Source organism: Pygoscelis adeliae, unplaced genomic scaffold (assembly GCF_000699105.1).
Source record: "Pygoscelis adeliae isolate BGI_AS28 unplaced genomic scaffold, ASM69910v1 Scaffold101, whole genome shotgun sequence".
In the NCBI taxonomy this organism is placed as follows: domain Eukaryota; kingdom Metazoa; phylum Chordata; class Aves; order Sphenisciformes; family Spheniscidae; genus Pygoscelis; species Pygoscelis adeliae.
This window is the reverse complement of record NW_008824238.1, coordinates 881,263-894,763: the sequence shown is the minus strand read 5'-3', so window position 1 is coordinate 894,763 and position 13,501 is coordinate 881,263. Positions and strand designations below refer to the sequence as shown.

Below are 13,501 nucleotides of genomic sequence, written 5' to 3'. Positions count from 1 at the left end.
CACTGGGTTCAGTTTCTTTTAACAGACATCATTTATGTTGACCTTGGAATGGTTCTAATTTTGCTTATCTTGAGTTTGCTTTTTTTTTTTAAGAAGTATTACACCTCTATATGCTTACACTGAGGATTTTTTTTTTTTTTTCAATAGGGCGATGCATTTCTACAAATACTGCAATGTCATACATATTATGATGCAAAATGGATTTTTAGTTTGTTCTTTGTCTTTTTTCTGTGCTCTTTTTTCTGGGTTTGTAAATATGGTCTGTGTTTCCCTCATTGCCATTTGTTGTCATTTTCTTGCTATTTTGGGACTATGGCATTTCTTTTAAGTATAATCTAATTCTTTCCCTTTCCCATTATATTATTATTAATCTAATAACTAAATAGAGCTTTCTTGAGTGTAGGTGTTGGGAGAGGTGCTTTAATTTTTCTTGTGTAAATGTGGTTTCGTACAAATGGAATAGCAGAATTCATTTTCAGAACATAATGAATTGGGTGTTTTTCAAAATGCATGTCATGTCAAAGGTTTCATATAAGTTTATGTATGTATATGTTCAAAATTTTGCACGTGAGCAACACCAGAAAATTATGTTTGTGGTGATCTATTTTCCTGTTCCATTTTCCACAGGATGTTGGCCCCATTCTTCTCATTTTACTAGTGATTATTAGAGTACAGAAGGATTATTTTCTGCTGGCAATCACTCGCTGATGGAAAGGAGGTGATGATGTGTGCAGTGTAGGAGATATCTGCCCAGGAGTCATCTCATCAGAAATTGCGTTTCTTATTTTTCTTTTATGTTCTGTGACTTACCTATTTTCATACTACTTAGCGCTGCATAGAGACTAGTAATTTGCCATTTAACTCTGGTTTTTTGGAGTCTTTGCAATTTGTTTTCACACTTGGACATGGATTGCTCTATGTCTGTCAAAATTGAAGTTATTTATGAAAGCCTTATCTCTGAAGGTTGTATTGTTGGGTGAGCTGTTCAAATAATTTCAAGTCATAAATCTGAGAATTTATCTATGTATGCGAGTCTAATTTGTTTCCATTTAACTCTAGTCTTGCAGAGAAAGAGACCCAAGGTGAAAAAATGTTGGAATTCAGAAATGTTTAGCAGCTCAGCTAGGATGTTCCTTTTTTACAGTGTTTTTGACTGAATGTAGATTATTTTGACCGGGAGTTTTCTGCATTTATGGATGGATATGCAAAAATAGAAAGCTAACAATTCACAATGGCGTAATACATTAGGATTTAGTTCCTCAGAGCCTGGATGTGTGTGTCTACAGAGATGGATACAAATTGACCCAGCTTCCTCTGCCCACATTCTGAGTTGACTAAACAGAGACAGCTTCAAAGTATGCTAGTGTGTCCATGCAAATATATTCTGCTATGGGACATACACTGAAATACAATGCATATTGGCGTGGTCATAACAGTTACACAGCTCTGGGTAAAGGCAGAGGAGTCCTGATCTAACTGCACGGACACAGGTAGAAACATCCTTTGACAATATGTCATTTAAAGTGTTTGAAAATACTATCACTTAAGCTTCAAAATATTATCACTTAAGCTTCAGGTGCTTCTCTATAAAAAGGGTATAAACTCTATCTTTTATTTGTTTATTTTTTAGCCATTTTCTCTTTGCCTTGTCTAGCGTTACAGACTATTTCTTTGTGAACAAGTAGTATGAAGCCAAATGAAGTCCCAGTTTCATAGAAAACCTCTAAGAACTGCTGAAACATGAGCAAACTGATTGTTCTGAAAGTTGATTTTCCTGTTTTAGTTGAAGCAGGTAGGTTAACACCATGAATACAAATTCTTAATTTAATGACTTCTTAAAAATTAGTAAAGCCAAACAATATTCAAAATGTCCACTGCAGAACATTTTGATATTTCAGTTCTTGCTTTCTTCTAGCAAGGGAGCAAAATGTGGGCATCCTGCAACTTCTCAGAAGAGGAGAAAAAAGAACTTTTTATATATTTTCAAAACATAGTATGTACGCATTCCCAAATAAAACCAGCTATTTCTGACATATTGAATCACAGAATCATAGAATACCATGTTGGAAGGGACCTCAAGGATCATCTGGTCCAACCTTTCTTGGCAAAAGCACTGTCTAGACAAGATGGCCCAGCACCCTGTCCAAATGAATCTTAAAAGTGTCCAGTGTTGGTGAATTGACCACTTCCCTGGGGAGATTGTTCCAACAGCTGGTTGTTCTCATTGTGAAAAATTTTCCTCTTGTGTCCAATCGGAATCTCCCCAGGAGTAACTTGCACCTATTACCCCTCGTCTTTTCCATGTGACTCCTTGTAAAAAGGGAGTCTTGATCTTCTTTGTAGCCACCCTTTAAACACTGGAACATGGTGATAAGGTCTCCCCTAAGCCTTCTTTTCTCAAGGCTGAACAAACCCGGTTCCCTCAGCCTTTCCTCATGTGGCAGGCTTCCCAGTCCTTTAATCATCTTTGTGGCCCTTCTCTGGACCCTGTCCAGCCTGTCCACATCTTTTTTGCATAATGGAGACCAACTGGAAGGGTGTGGCATGAAAAGCTCTGAATAGAGTGAAACAATGACTTCTTTATCTCTGCTGGTGATGCCCTTGTTGACGCAACCCAGCATCCTGTTGGCTTTCTTTGCTGCAGCAGCACACTGTTCACTCATATTGAGCTTGTTGTCCACCAGGATCCCCAGGTCCCTTTCCACAGAGCTGCTCCCCAGCCAGGTAGATCCCAGCCTGTGCTGCACTCCTGGATTATGTTTTCCCAGGTGCAAGACCTTACATTTGTCTTTGTTGAACTTCATAAGGTCCTTGTTAGCCCAATCTTCCAGTCTATTCAGGTCTTCCTGCAGGGTAGCTCTCCCTTCCAAAGTGTCCACTTCCCCACTCAGTTTGGTATCATTGGTAAACTTCATCAGGGTACACTTGATCCCATCGTCCAGATCACTTATGAAGATATTAAACAGTGTTGGGCCCAATATCCATCCCTGGTGAACCCCAGTTGTGACAGGTTGCCAGTTTGAAAAGGAGCTATTTACCATCACCCTCTGTGTGTGGCCTGTCAGCCAGTCCCGCACCCACTGCACAGACCCCTTGTCTAGACCGTAACACATCAGTTTCTCTAGGAGGAGGCTGTGGAAAACCATATTGAAAGCCTTGGAGAAATCTAGGTAAACAATGTCCACCACTCGCCCCATAACAACGAGCAGGTTACTTTGTCGTACAAGGTGATCAGGTTTGTCTAGTGTGACAGATCATTGATATGATCTGAAGTGTTTGCTTGAGTTCATCTTTTTGCTGCATATTTCCATTGTGGTTCAGCATTGCATCAGTGATTTTGGTTGCAGAAGCAATTATTTCATCATCATGATTTCTGTCTTGGACAGTGTAGGAGGTCCATAATGCAACTGAAGTCAAGACATACAAAAACATTTTTGGTGTGTTAATGTGAAGCATTGTCATGCTGCTCTAATGAATTTGAAAAAATTGTTGGAATTTTCATATTTAAAAATATACTTACTATTGTTTTGCTATACTTCCATTGGGTATTTCAATTCTGCAGAAACAACCCTTTCTGTTAAGTAATTCCTGGAATGACCTATTAGTAGAAGTAAGTTACAGTAATACAGATATGAGACCTATTTGGGCTTATAAAAAATCTTATCTTATTTATTTATTTTAGAATTAAATGCTTTAAGGACAAAGCATCAAGATTTGTACATAGGAGAAGTTATATTCTAGCATGACATGAATGAACACTGCACATTGTTAACATTCTGAAGTCAGTTACAATTTATAATCATTATTGCTACAATTCTAAATTACAGTCCATACCTACAAAAGCCAATCTGAATACAATTTCTTTCCAGTGTAGAGGATTGTAACCTAGACAAGTAGATCATCTCAGAGGATTCATATCTGAGTGGTCATAGACAACATTTTCAGAAGCATACAAGTGCTTTAGGAGCTTCAGGCCATTAATTTTCATCAGGATTAGACTCCTAAATCATATAGATGTGTTTATGTAAAGTAGCTTTACCATTCAAGACAAGCATCCTGGCATATATTTTTGGTTTATTTATTTTTATATTTTGTTTGAATTTATTTGAACAAGCAATCCATGGGGCAGGAAAGTGGAGCTTAGATCCTAGAAAAAAGTCAGGGATTTCTCAGCAGTCTCAGAACAGTAGTATATGTTGAGTCAATTGAGACGAGTCAAGCATATTTTGATACAGAATAATAATCCAACCTCAAAAGGTCTTCCCCGGAAGCAGAGGTTGGACAAGCAAACCCTAATGTGTTGTTTTATATGGAAATCTGATTTATGTCTGGAATTGTACTAACCTACACATTTTACTAATGACTAGTGAGAGTTCCTCCAATAAATTAACCTTCTGATCTCTCCTCTCTGCAGTAAATCTTTTATAAGTAGGATTAGTAAAAGTTAATTTAATAATATCACAGGAGTTTACATTTAATATTGCCAGTATGGACGAGCAAGCCAGTTTAAAAACACAGAATATCTTGACTACACCACAACATTTTGGTGTAACTAGTTACAACAGAAGTATACTTTATATATTTTTAAACTACCAGCACTACTGGATCAATTCAATTCCTTTTGGGTCATCTAATCTATAAACCTTGTTTGACATAGTTAAAGCTGTTTGCCTGAACTGAATGATAGAAGAATGTTAAAGCCAGCCGTCCTGTAGCATTTAACCCTGCAGGAGAGAACACAGCGTGTCCACCATAGTGCAGAAGGGTGTTCAATAGGCTTTAATAAGAGTGAGAGAACGGTATCCCTGAACTCTGCTGTGAAAGTGTTATGAAAAAAGTGTCTACTTGTGTGTGAAAGACTGAAGATAAGAATACATGACAAATGAGTTCTCCAGGTAATGCATAGCTTTGTAGTAAGAGAAATACAATCAAAATTAAAATAAGCATGCAAACCTATGTTTATTTAAGTCTGTTTAATTTGCTAAAAATTACCCCAAGGTGACTATTGAAAAAAACAACCAAACAACCAACCCACAAAAAAAGAAACATGTCCTAGTGAAATAACAGTAATGTAGAACAGATCTTTCTTGCATTTAAGCAGAGACATCAAGATTATTCAGTGTCTTTTTCTTCAATGTAATAGAACAGACAATGCATCAAACTGGATGCCTAATGCAGGACTTATCCAAGCAGCTCTATTCTAACCCTTTTGTCTATAACAACCAATTATTTTAACAGAATAAGGCAGGTAAAATTGAGTGGGATAGGACAGAAAAAAAAAAAAAAATCATGTATTCATTTCACCTCCAGTACATATCTCGCCTCAGAAAATTATTTTGCAGGTGTTATTCAGTTCATTCTGGTAGATCTCAAGACTCATGGCTATCACAACCTTCCGTGCTCTTGCATAGCTCTTCCTGACATTTTTCTATAACCACAGTTGACAAGTACACACAATAGCACCTGGGAATAAATGCAGGTCACTACCCATGGATAAAAACAGAAGACAATCCAGCAAAACCATGAATATCAGAAGATTTTCAACTTTTACCTTTCCTTCTATTCATTCTTGAATTCAGTTATGAATGTTCTGATTTCAAAGGAGATTTTCCTTCATTGTTTTTACATTAGAGAGAGATATTAAACAACATTAAACTGTTAAAAATAATTTAGAATAAATTTCCAATCCAATCCTGAAACACAGCTTTAAAATAAATTTGAAACGTTAGTCTTTAGTTCCAGATCTGATTAACAAGTGGACACTGATCCCTGTGTGTTCTGAACTTTGTTTTCTTAGGGTAATTCCTCAGGGGTTATGAGAGATCTTCACCAGAAATGGAGGTAAGCATAAGAACTGTAAGACTTCAAGAGGATAAATGTGTTCTTTACCATACACACACAACATAATCTTTCTAATGCCCTCTTCCTTCATATTTGTTATGAAATTTCTTTCAGTTATTACAAATAAAGTCCTCCAGTATAAGATCAAATATTGATTTGTTTTGAACTTATTTTAAAATTATATTTTAAACTGAAATAAAGATAAGTAACTACCAAAATGGAACAGTTAAAAGTATTTCTAGACTTATTTTATTGCATGCTGTCATTTCTGTATTTATGCACAAGAAGAGACCAGAAAAAATAGACATATCGAAATATTTTCATGTGTTATTTAAATATAGATTAATATTTTATTTTGCATAGTCTGTGAAGATTGATTAGGTTTATCTTAAAGTACTAGCTGTAAATTATTCCATCTGTTGATCCTTTATACTAGCATACTGAAGCCCTGCTAATAAGAAATTTAAATATTTAAATTTTAACACGTCTGTCATGTGACTAAATCATATCCTGATGTTTCCTTTACTTAAAACTATTTGCATGCCATTGCTAGCTTAGTGTTAGCAAAAGTCTTCCTGCAGAAATTTACCAAGCAGTCTTAATTAAACAGAATTGTTCACATTGAAATAAACTGTATGTGAAAGGTTAATTAAATCACAGCTACCTAAAGTTATGTACCCCACATCCCAAATCTGCACTGACAGTATAAGATAATTAAAACTACAAAGTTAAGACTTTGTTCCAAAAGCTCATTTCTCTACAGCTTAACATTTAAACGTGTCTAATGTAAAATATGTATATGATTTAACGGTACAATTAATGTTATAATGAAGTTAGGTTAACGTTAACCTTTCTGAAAACAAATGGAGTCCTGCATATGGTTAAATGCTTTTCTGGAATTTGGAGGGATTATGGACATAATCTTCCACTTCAGAGTAATTCAAAATTTTTTCATAACATGAAAGGATTTTTTTCCCAATGAAGAGAAGGAATAGGGCTGGCAGACCTTGTAGTATGGTATGATAATATTTTGGCTAGTTATGTTTTCACTCCATAACATCAATTATGGAGAAAAATATAATTTTACCTTCATTAAAACCCCAAAGTCTAAATCCTGTGAAAACTAACTAGATATACAATGAACTTAAGAGTGTAGAGCAGTTTTTTAAATCCTGTCATAAATTTTCTAAAAAAGCTAGACAGGTTTACACTGTTAAATAAAACTTGGCAGGATTCATTTTTTTGTTTTGATTCCGTGAAAGAGGGCATTCCAGAGCAGACCAAAATCTTCATGAATTCATGTTATATTTATGAAATTAGTTTGGCTGAAAAATGAATGAGAGATAAAAAAGTAATGGAAATGAATAAATACAATTGCCGACTGTTCCAGAGTTTGCTAGCACCAAAACATCTGAGGGGAAAAAACCCCAACCAACCTACCAAACAAACAAACAAAAACCCCTCACAACACACACACAAAAAAACCCCAGTATTTGGAAAGGAAGATTGTAGATTTCAGAAATTAGGTTCAAATTCCCAAAGACAGGAACAGAAGCAAATTTTCCTACATCCTGGCAAAGAAGCAGGGGTATTTGAGTGAAAGGAAGATATTGCTAGGCTTTGTGATGAAAGCTCATCTGCACACACACATAAAGGAGCACAGGGAGACAATGGAGGGTGGCGGGTAGTCCAAATAATACCATGCTAGGATACACCCAGGCCCATCACAGGGCACAATGGCAGGCAGAAATCCAAATTAAGGACTCTGGAGAGGAAATACCTTGTCTGGGCCCCTCCCAGGGCTGCTCCAGGGGACCCTCAAGCACCGGTGTCCAGGCGTGAAACCCATGACCATGACTAATCAAGAGCAGGGCTCCAGATCACCTTTGGCACTAAGCGGGATTTGGAGCCTGGAGGTGGGACACATGATGGGATACAGGGGAGGAGCATTTTGAGATTGCACAGGATTTATTATGGGACATTCAGGGGAGGATCCAAAGGTGGGAAAAAGGAGGGATTTGGGTGAATTGGGGAGGAGCAAGTATAGGAAATAGAAGGGTAAAAAGTGCCAGCCACACTTAAATAGCTGGCTGGTCAGTACAATTCTCTTGCCATGCCCTGTGCCTATCCTCTTATTAAATTCCTCTCTAACTCTGTCCTGGGTAAGCTCTCTGTTCAGTGTGCCTGTGTGTATATAGGGGTCTGAGTGCAGCAACTGCAGCCAGACCATGGGTCAGAGGGCCTGTGTGTCCATGGTGCAGTGACTGGAGCGAGTGCGGGTGTACAAGTGCAGGTGTGATCACCAGCAAAGATGGGACCAGTGAGTAGGTAATGTGGTCTTGGGAGCCAGGGGGATGAGTGCATCCATAAGGGTGTGAGAGTGCCTGTACACTAGTAGGCCTGTACACCCTAGTGTCCTAAGGGTGAGAGCACAGGGACATCAACTATGGGGACCGGCAGAGTTTGGACCAGCTTTGTGTGTGTGTGTGTATGTGCGCACACATTTGTACATGTGAGGTGCCAGCAACAGGTCTGGGACATCCACATGACAGACTGAGTGTCTGAGTCCAGCTGCTGATCCGAATTGTACATAGGTATATGTATTCCCACTAATGGATCTCCATCCTGCTCAGCCAGAGAGGAGAGCAGGATGACACCACTGGTGCTGTCTGTGTTTGTGTGAGTGATCTGTCTGTCTGTGATCTGTGTGGCAAACCATGTATATATGTATATATGTGGTGTAGATGTGTGCTCTGTGTGCATGCACCTGCTGGGAATACATCTTCAGCCTCGCTACTATTTGGGCCTGGGGACATGGAGCTCCAGCAGCCTCACCTCTCTTGGGCTCATGGATCCTACGTGATATTTTTTCCCCAACAGATATCCTTATTGTTTATATGTACATATATTCCAAACCAAAAAGTTTTATTTGCTTCAACATGATATTCGGGTGAGGAGTGGGTGGAAGAAGTTTTATTTTGGGGAAAGAAAAAGGTCAATGAAACACATTTTCGGCTCTTCTGTCTAGGCAAATCAATGAGTGTTGTGATCTCACTCTTCATTTCTAGGACTCTTTTAAAACCATAGATCTGTGCTCTAAGGCAAGTTCTGGAAATCCCACCTGTTGTTTGTAGTGTTTCAATTTTTTTCTTCCATCAAGAGAAAAATCATTATATAGAATATAATTTATCAACTGTGTGCAAAATCATCTTAGTTTAGCAAGTGAGGAAATTAGCTCACTGGAGCACTGAAGGCAAACATTGCAGGTAAGCACTACAGGTAAACCAATCTATTTACTACATAATTGCTTATCACATGGCTTTACCCCCAGACAGCTGCAAGTTCACAGCCTACTGTAGTCAAAATAATATTAGGGTAAGGGAACAAAAGGACATTTCTTTATCAGTTCAAATGGCTTCCAGTGGCTTTCAGATGTTGTTCCCAAATTAACACAGATCATTATGAGGTTATTTCTCCATCACCAAATTTAAATGTCTTCAACAAATACTTGTCATCAAGAAATTACATTTCATTGGGATTTTTTTTGTTTTTAGCTATTGTCTTCCCAAAATGTTGGACCTAGTTTATCTAGTAAATCCTATGATACTCTCCTGTGACATCTTATTTAGGAGTCTAACACTGAAATTACAGCTGAATGTGCTTTTCCATTATAAGCCCATGTTTTGAAGCACACATAATTTTACAGAGAAATTATTTATACAGAAAAATTTTAACAGAGAAAATTTATTTTGCAAGAAAGAAAGGTAAAAGGCCTTCTTTTTCTTTTATTTTTATGTCTAGGATATGACAAAATTCTGTTTTTTCATATTTGATCTGCATCAGCATGAAATGCATCAAGTTCCCCGCAGCTTTTGGATTCCCAGGGTAAAGCACTGCTTCTTTTATGAAGCAAAGCTTAACTCTGCTTCTGCTTAGTCGAGACATTGATGTGCATATTTAACTATCTAGGTCGGTATTCAAACTTCAGATGTCCTTTTATGGGAATTGTTTCAAGTTCTGAGGAGGTTTGAATGTCTCCATTGTGAAGTGTTTCCTTTTTAGCTGTGTATTTCACCTCTGGGCTGCCATGTAGGGAGGAGATGGCAGTGTGTGACTAAATGTGGGTGTAATAGGACATCTATGCTAACTGCTGATAGTGATATTTCCACTCAGCCTGATGATCAAAGACGACTACAAGGAGATGGAAACCAATATGAAGTTCTTTCAGGCTGCAAATTAATAACTGAGTTTAGTCTCTCAAGTTATCTCACTGAAGTCTTTAGTAAAGATGCAAAGAAAACACACAGTTAGAGGCAGCAACTGTATCCTTCAAGAAATGATGGATTTAAAGCCTAAAATTAATATGAAACCTATGAACACAGAGATGGGAAGGTACATGAGGTGCTCTGAAAGCACCACCAAGCTTGAAAAAGGGTTGAAATTGAGGCGGGTGAAGCAGCTTGGATTTCCAAACTGAGAGCTTATGAGATACATTCACTGTCAAAACAAAATCAGGAGGGCATAATGACTTTGCATTTCAGATCAGTGAGATCACATTTTAAAAGGTCCCAGTTATATCTCTCAATCTGACCTCCTTTGTAGTACAAAGAGATCACTTTGCTTCTGACAATATGGACAAGTGCTCTGTGTCTGCTGTTGCTGCATATACTACTACTCTTCCTTTGTGCCTATCTAGTCTTCAGTGAAATGCATTTCTCCTTGGTGGAGGGACTGTGCCATTTGCAATCCTTCATGGCCACAATCCCTATGCAACTGCTTTGCAAAATAGCGTCAAAGATGATTTTGCATAGCACTTAAAGTAATAAGGTAAGCCACTAGAGGACAGAGAATTGTATATTCCTGCAGCTCCGAGATGATTATCATTATGAAGACAACTGCTTTCAAAACTCTTAAAAATAAGAGCTTGTAAAAAGACAAAATAACGTCTTATCCTTCTCACCCTGTCTACAGTATGTACTGTATAAGCAAATAGCACATCTGGCAGCTGACAAATATATTTTTTCTCTCTTTAATTATATGTATTTTCATGAACAGGAAATGTCTGATTGCAGCATATGTTTCTAATGACGTGAATTTTAAACCAAGTGTTTAATACTTTGTCATCAGAAAAGCTTGCATGACTGATTTAGGTTGGGTCACACCCCCAAAATACAAGGCGTATTGAAATTTGATCTTACATATCTAAATCTGTTGGCTATGCAGAGCTGGATTTGCAAATCTCAGAGAAATTGCCTGTTTTATATGAATTTATTTTTAACTCTTTCATCTGCATTTAGAGTCTAGTAAGAAAAGGCAGATTTTTTTCCCAAGTTTCTTAGTCAACAAAAATAAAATATTAAAGTTTGATATCTAGCACATTTTACATTTTAGGCCAGATATTCAAACCTCATTGTTTCATTTATTTAGCAGTACTTGAATTATTGATACATACTAGCTAATCTTGACTTCATAAAACGTAATAGATCACATAATGCAAAAATTAATAAACCAGAGTGTATTTATTCACTTATTCTGAATTCTTGAAAAAAATTCTTATTAAAACATTGACTAACTAATATGTTTAGACAGTTTCTGGTACTCAAGATACATGATTTAGAAATATCTCATCTCTCCACACTGTATTGTGCAGCATAGGTATATCCTTACGTGATTGAAAATTTTAAATACATGGACGTAAGGAAAGTTGAGTGAAGACCAAACTGTGTCAGATGATGTGCAGAAACGCTTAATGTGCAGGTTATTACTTTGTATTCAACATAGATAGCAAGGGGCAGGGAAATAGTTCCTATTTTTCTGTTGAGGGATAAGTCACTTCCAATTAAGCCACCATCACTTTTAAGACCTTCTTCACGTGATTTGTTCTACTGATGTCTATATAAAAGCATTTTATTAATAACAATGAAACTATCACTTTAAAAATAGAGGCAATCTTTTCTGAAACGTAAAAATCTAAAGTGAAAGGTCCTTAATCTGTGTTAGTCACTTCAAGAAGTCACTGAACTCTGACTAGGAGATGAACCCTGGCATCCTTGGGTAAATTCCCTGCTGATGTCAATGTTACTGATGTCAACTATTACAAGCTTTCCAGTAGCAGGGAATATTTTACTACAAGAGAATTGACCTTTGCTTGAAAAATCAAGACCATCATATTTCTCTCTAGATTTTTAACACATCAAGGACTGAGCAGTATAATTATTATTTATAATGTTGATGCAATGATAGTAATAACTTTCAAGGTCTGGTTATGTGTCATAAAGTGTTACTTATTTCTAAAAATGCAATTTTCTTTTCAATTACTAGTAGACATCCCAGTTCTGACTGATGTTCCTGTATTACAACAAATGCCAATGTCAGTGGAAGATCTTATTTCTCAACCCACTTCAGAATCAGAGACATTAAAGACATTAGATCCACCAGCCAAGTTGTTAATATGATCATGTGATACAATCAAATTAGGGCATCAAATTCCAGGGCTGGTGTTGGCCTTCCCCTCACTTTATTTTTTGTATGACGCAAAGTAACTTCAGTGTTGAAGTTGCCCCAGGAAAAAAGTCATTATCATATAAGATGAACAGGTGCATACTCCTTTGACCTGTTACTGTGATATACCTGTATCTATGTATACCATGCCCTATTTTACGACATGACCAGGCACCAGACACTTCTACTTCTTCATATTTCTCAAGATAATTCACCATGATTTTCTCTCTTCTCCATTTTGGTCATCTGTTTTTCATTATTCTTGGCAGTCTTTCCCAATATATTATTCATTGTCTGCAGGTGATCCACTTTTGAGAAATATCTTATGAATCCTGCCTGCTCTAATGGCTCATTAAAATCCATGTGTCCCTGCAGCACTTGGTCAGCAGCATTTTTGTGAAAATCTTGTGTTACACTGAGGAGGAAACTTGAAATAATTTATCTTCCTTTCTCTTTGACTAATATTAAAGGTATTCAAGGAAGAGAAGGGGAAGGGTAATTGGGAGAGGGAAGAGGAAAAGAAAAGAAAAGAAAAGAAGAGAAGAGAAGAGAAGAGAAGAGGAGAGGAGAGGAGAGGAGAGAAAAGAAGAAGCTTCCCCCTGTTTTAATGAGAAGATGCCACGTAAATCAGCCTCCAAGATACCATGCTCCATGCTCTACCTTGTCACGAAAAGTGAGCTGGAATTAGTATCAGCAAGACATACTGTTGCATAGTTGAGCCTATGGATCCCGTAGGTTTCCCCTCGTTGTCAAAACAACAGGGGTAACATTCTGGTTGCATGGAAATAAGCAGAAAAACTCTGTCAGGATTTTACCCTGGGACAACATCGATGGCCTTATTGCAATTATAGCTGTACATAACTATGTAGCTGCATGCCAGGTTAACAGAGTTGTGCCACGTCAGCACCTTGTCCAAATGTCTCTTAAACACTGACAGGCTTGGGGCATCGACCACCTCTCTAGGAAGCCTGTTGCAGTGTTTGACCACCCTCTTGGTAAAGAAATGCTTCCTAATGTCTGGTCTAAACCTCCCCGGCGCAGCTTTGAACGATTCACACGCATCCTATCACTGGATACCAGGGAGAAGAGATCAGCACCTTCCTCTTCACTTCCCCTCCTCAGGAAGCTGTAGAGAGCAATGAGGTCACCCCTCAGCCTC

At 37.6% G+C, this 13,501-nt stretch overlaps 1 protein-coding gene across 1 annotated transcript in view; it reads right to left on the bottom strand.

Moving 5' to 3' along the window:
* Positions 1-1,619: 1,619 nt before the first annotated feature.
* The window catches only part of LOC103926215 (RNA-directed DNA polymerase from mobile element jockey-like), a gene marked incomplete at its 5' end in the record, with an annotated part of 48,356 nt that continues 36,474 nt past the window's right edge, over positions 1,620-13,501 (bottom strand). Inside the window, 2 exon segments of the mRNA XM_009335056.1 lie at positions 1,620-1,774; positions 2,531-3,166. Of these exon segments, the coding sequence (XP_009333331.1) occupies positions 1,620-1,774; positions 2,531-3,166 (791 nt within the window).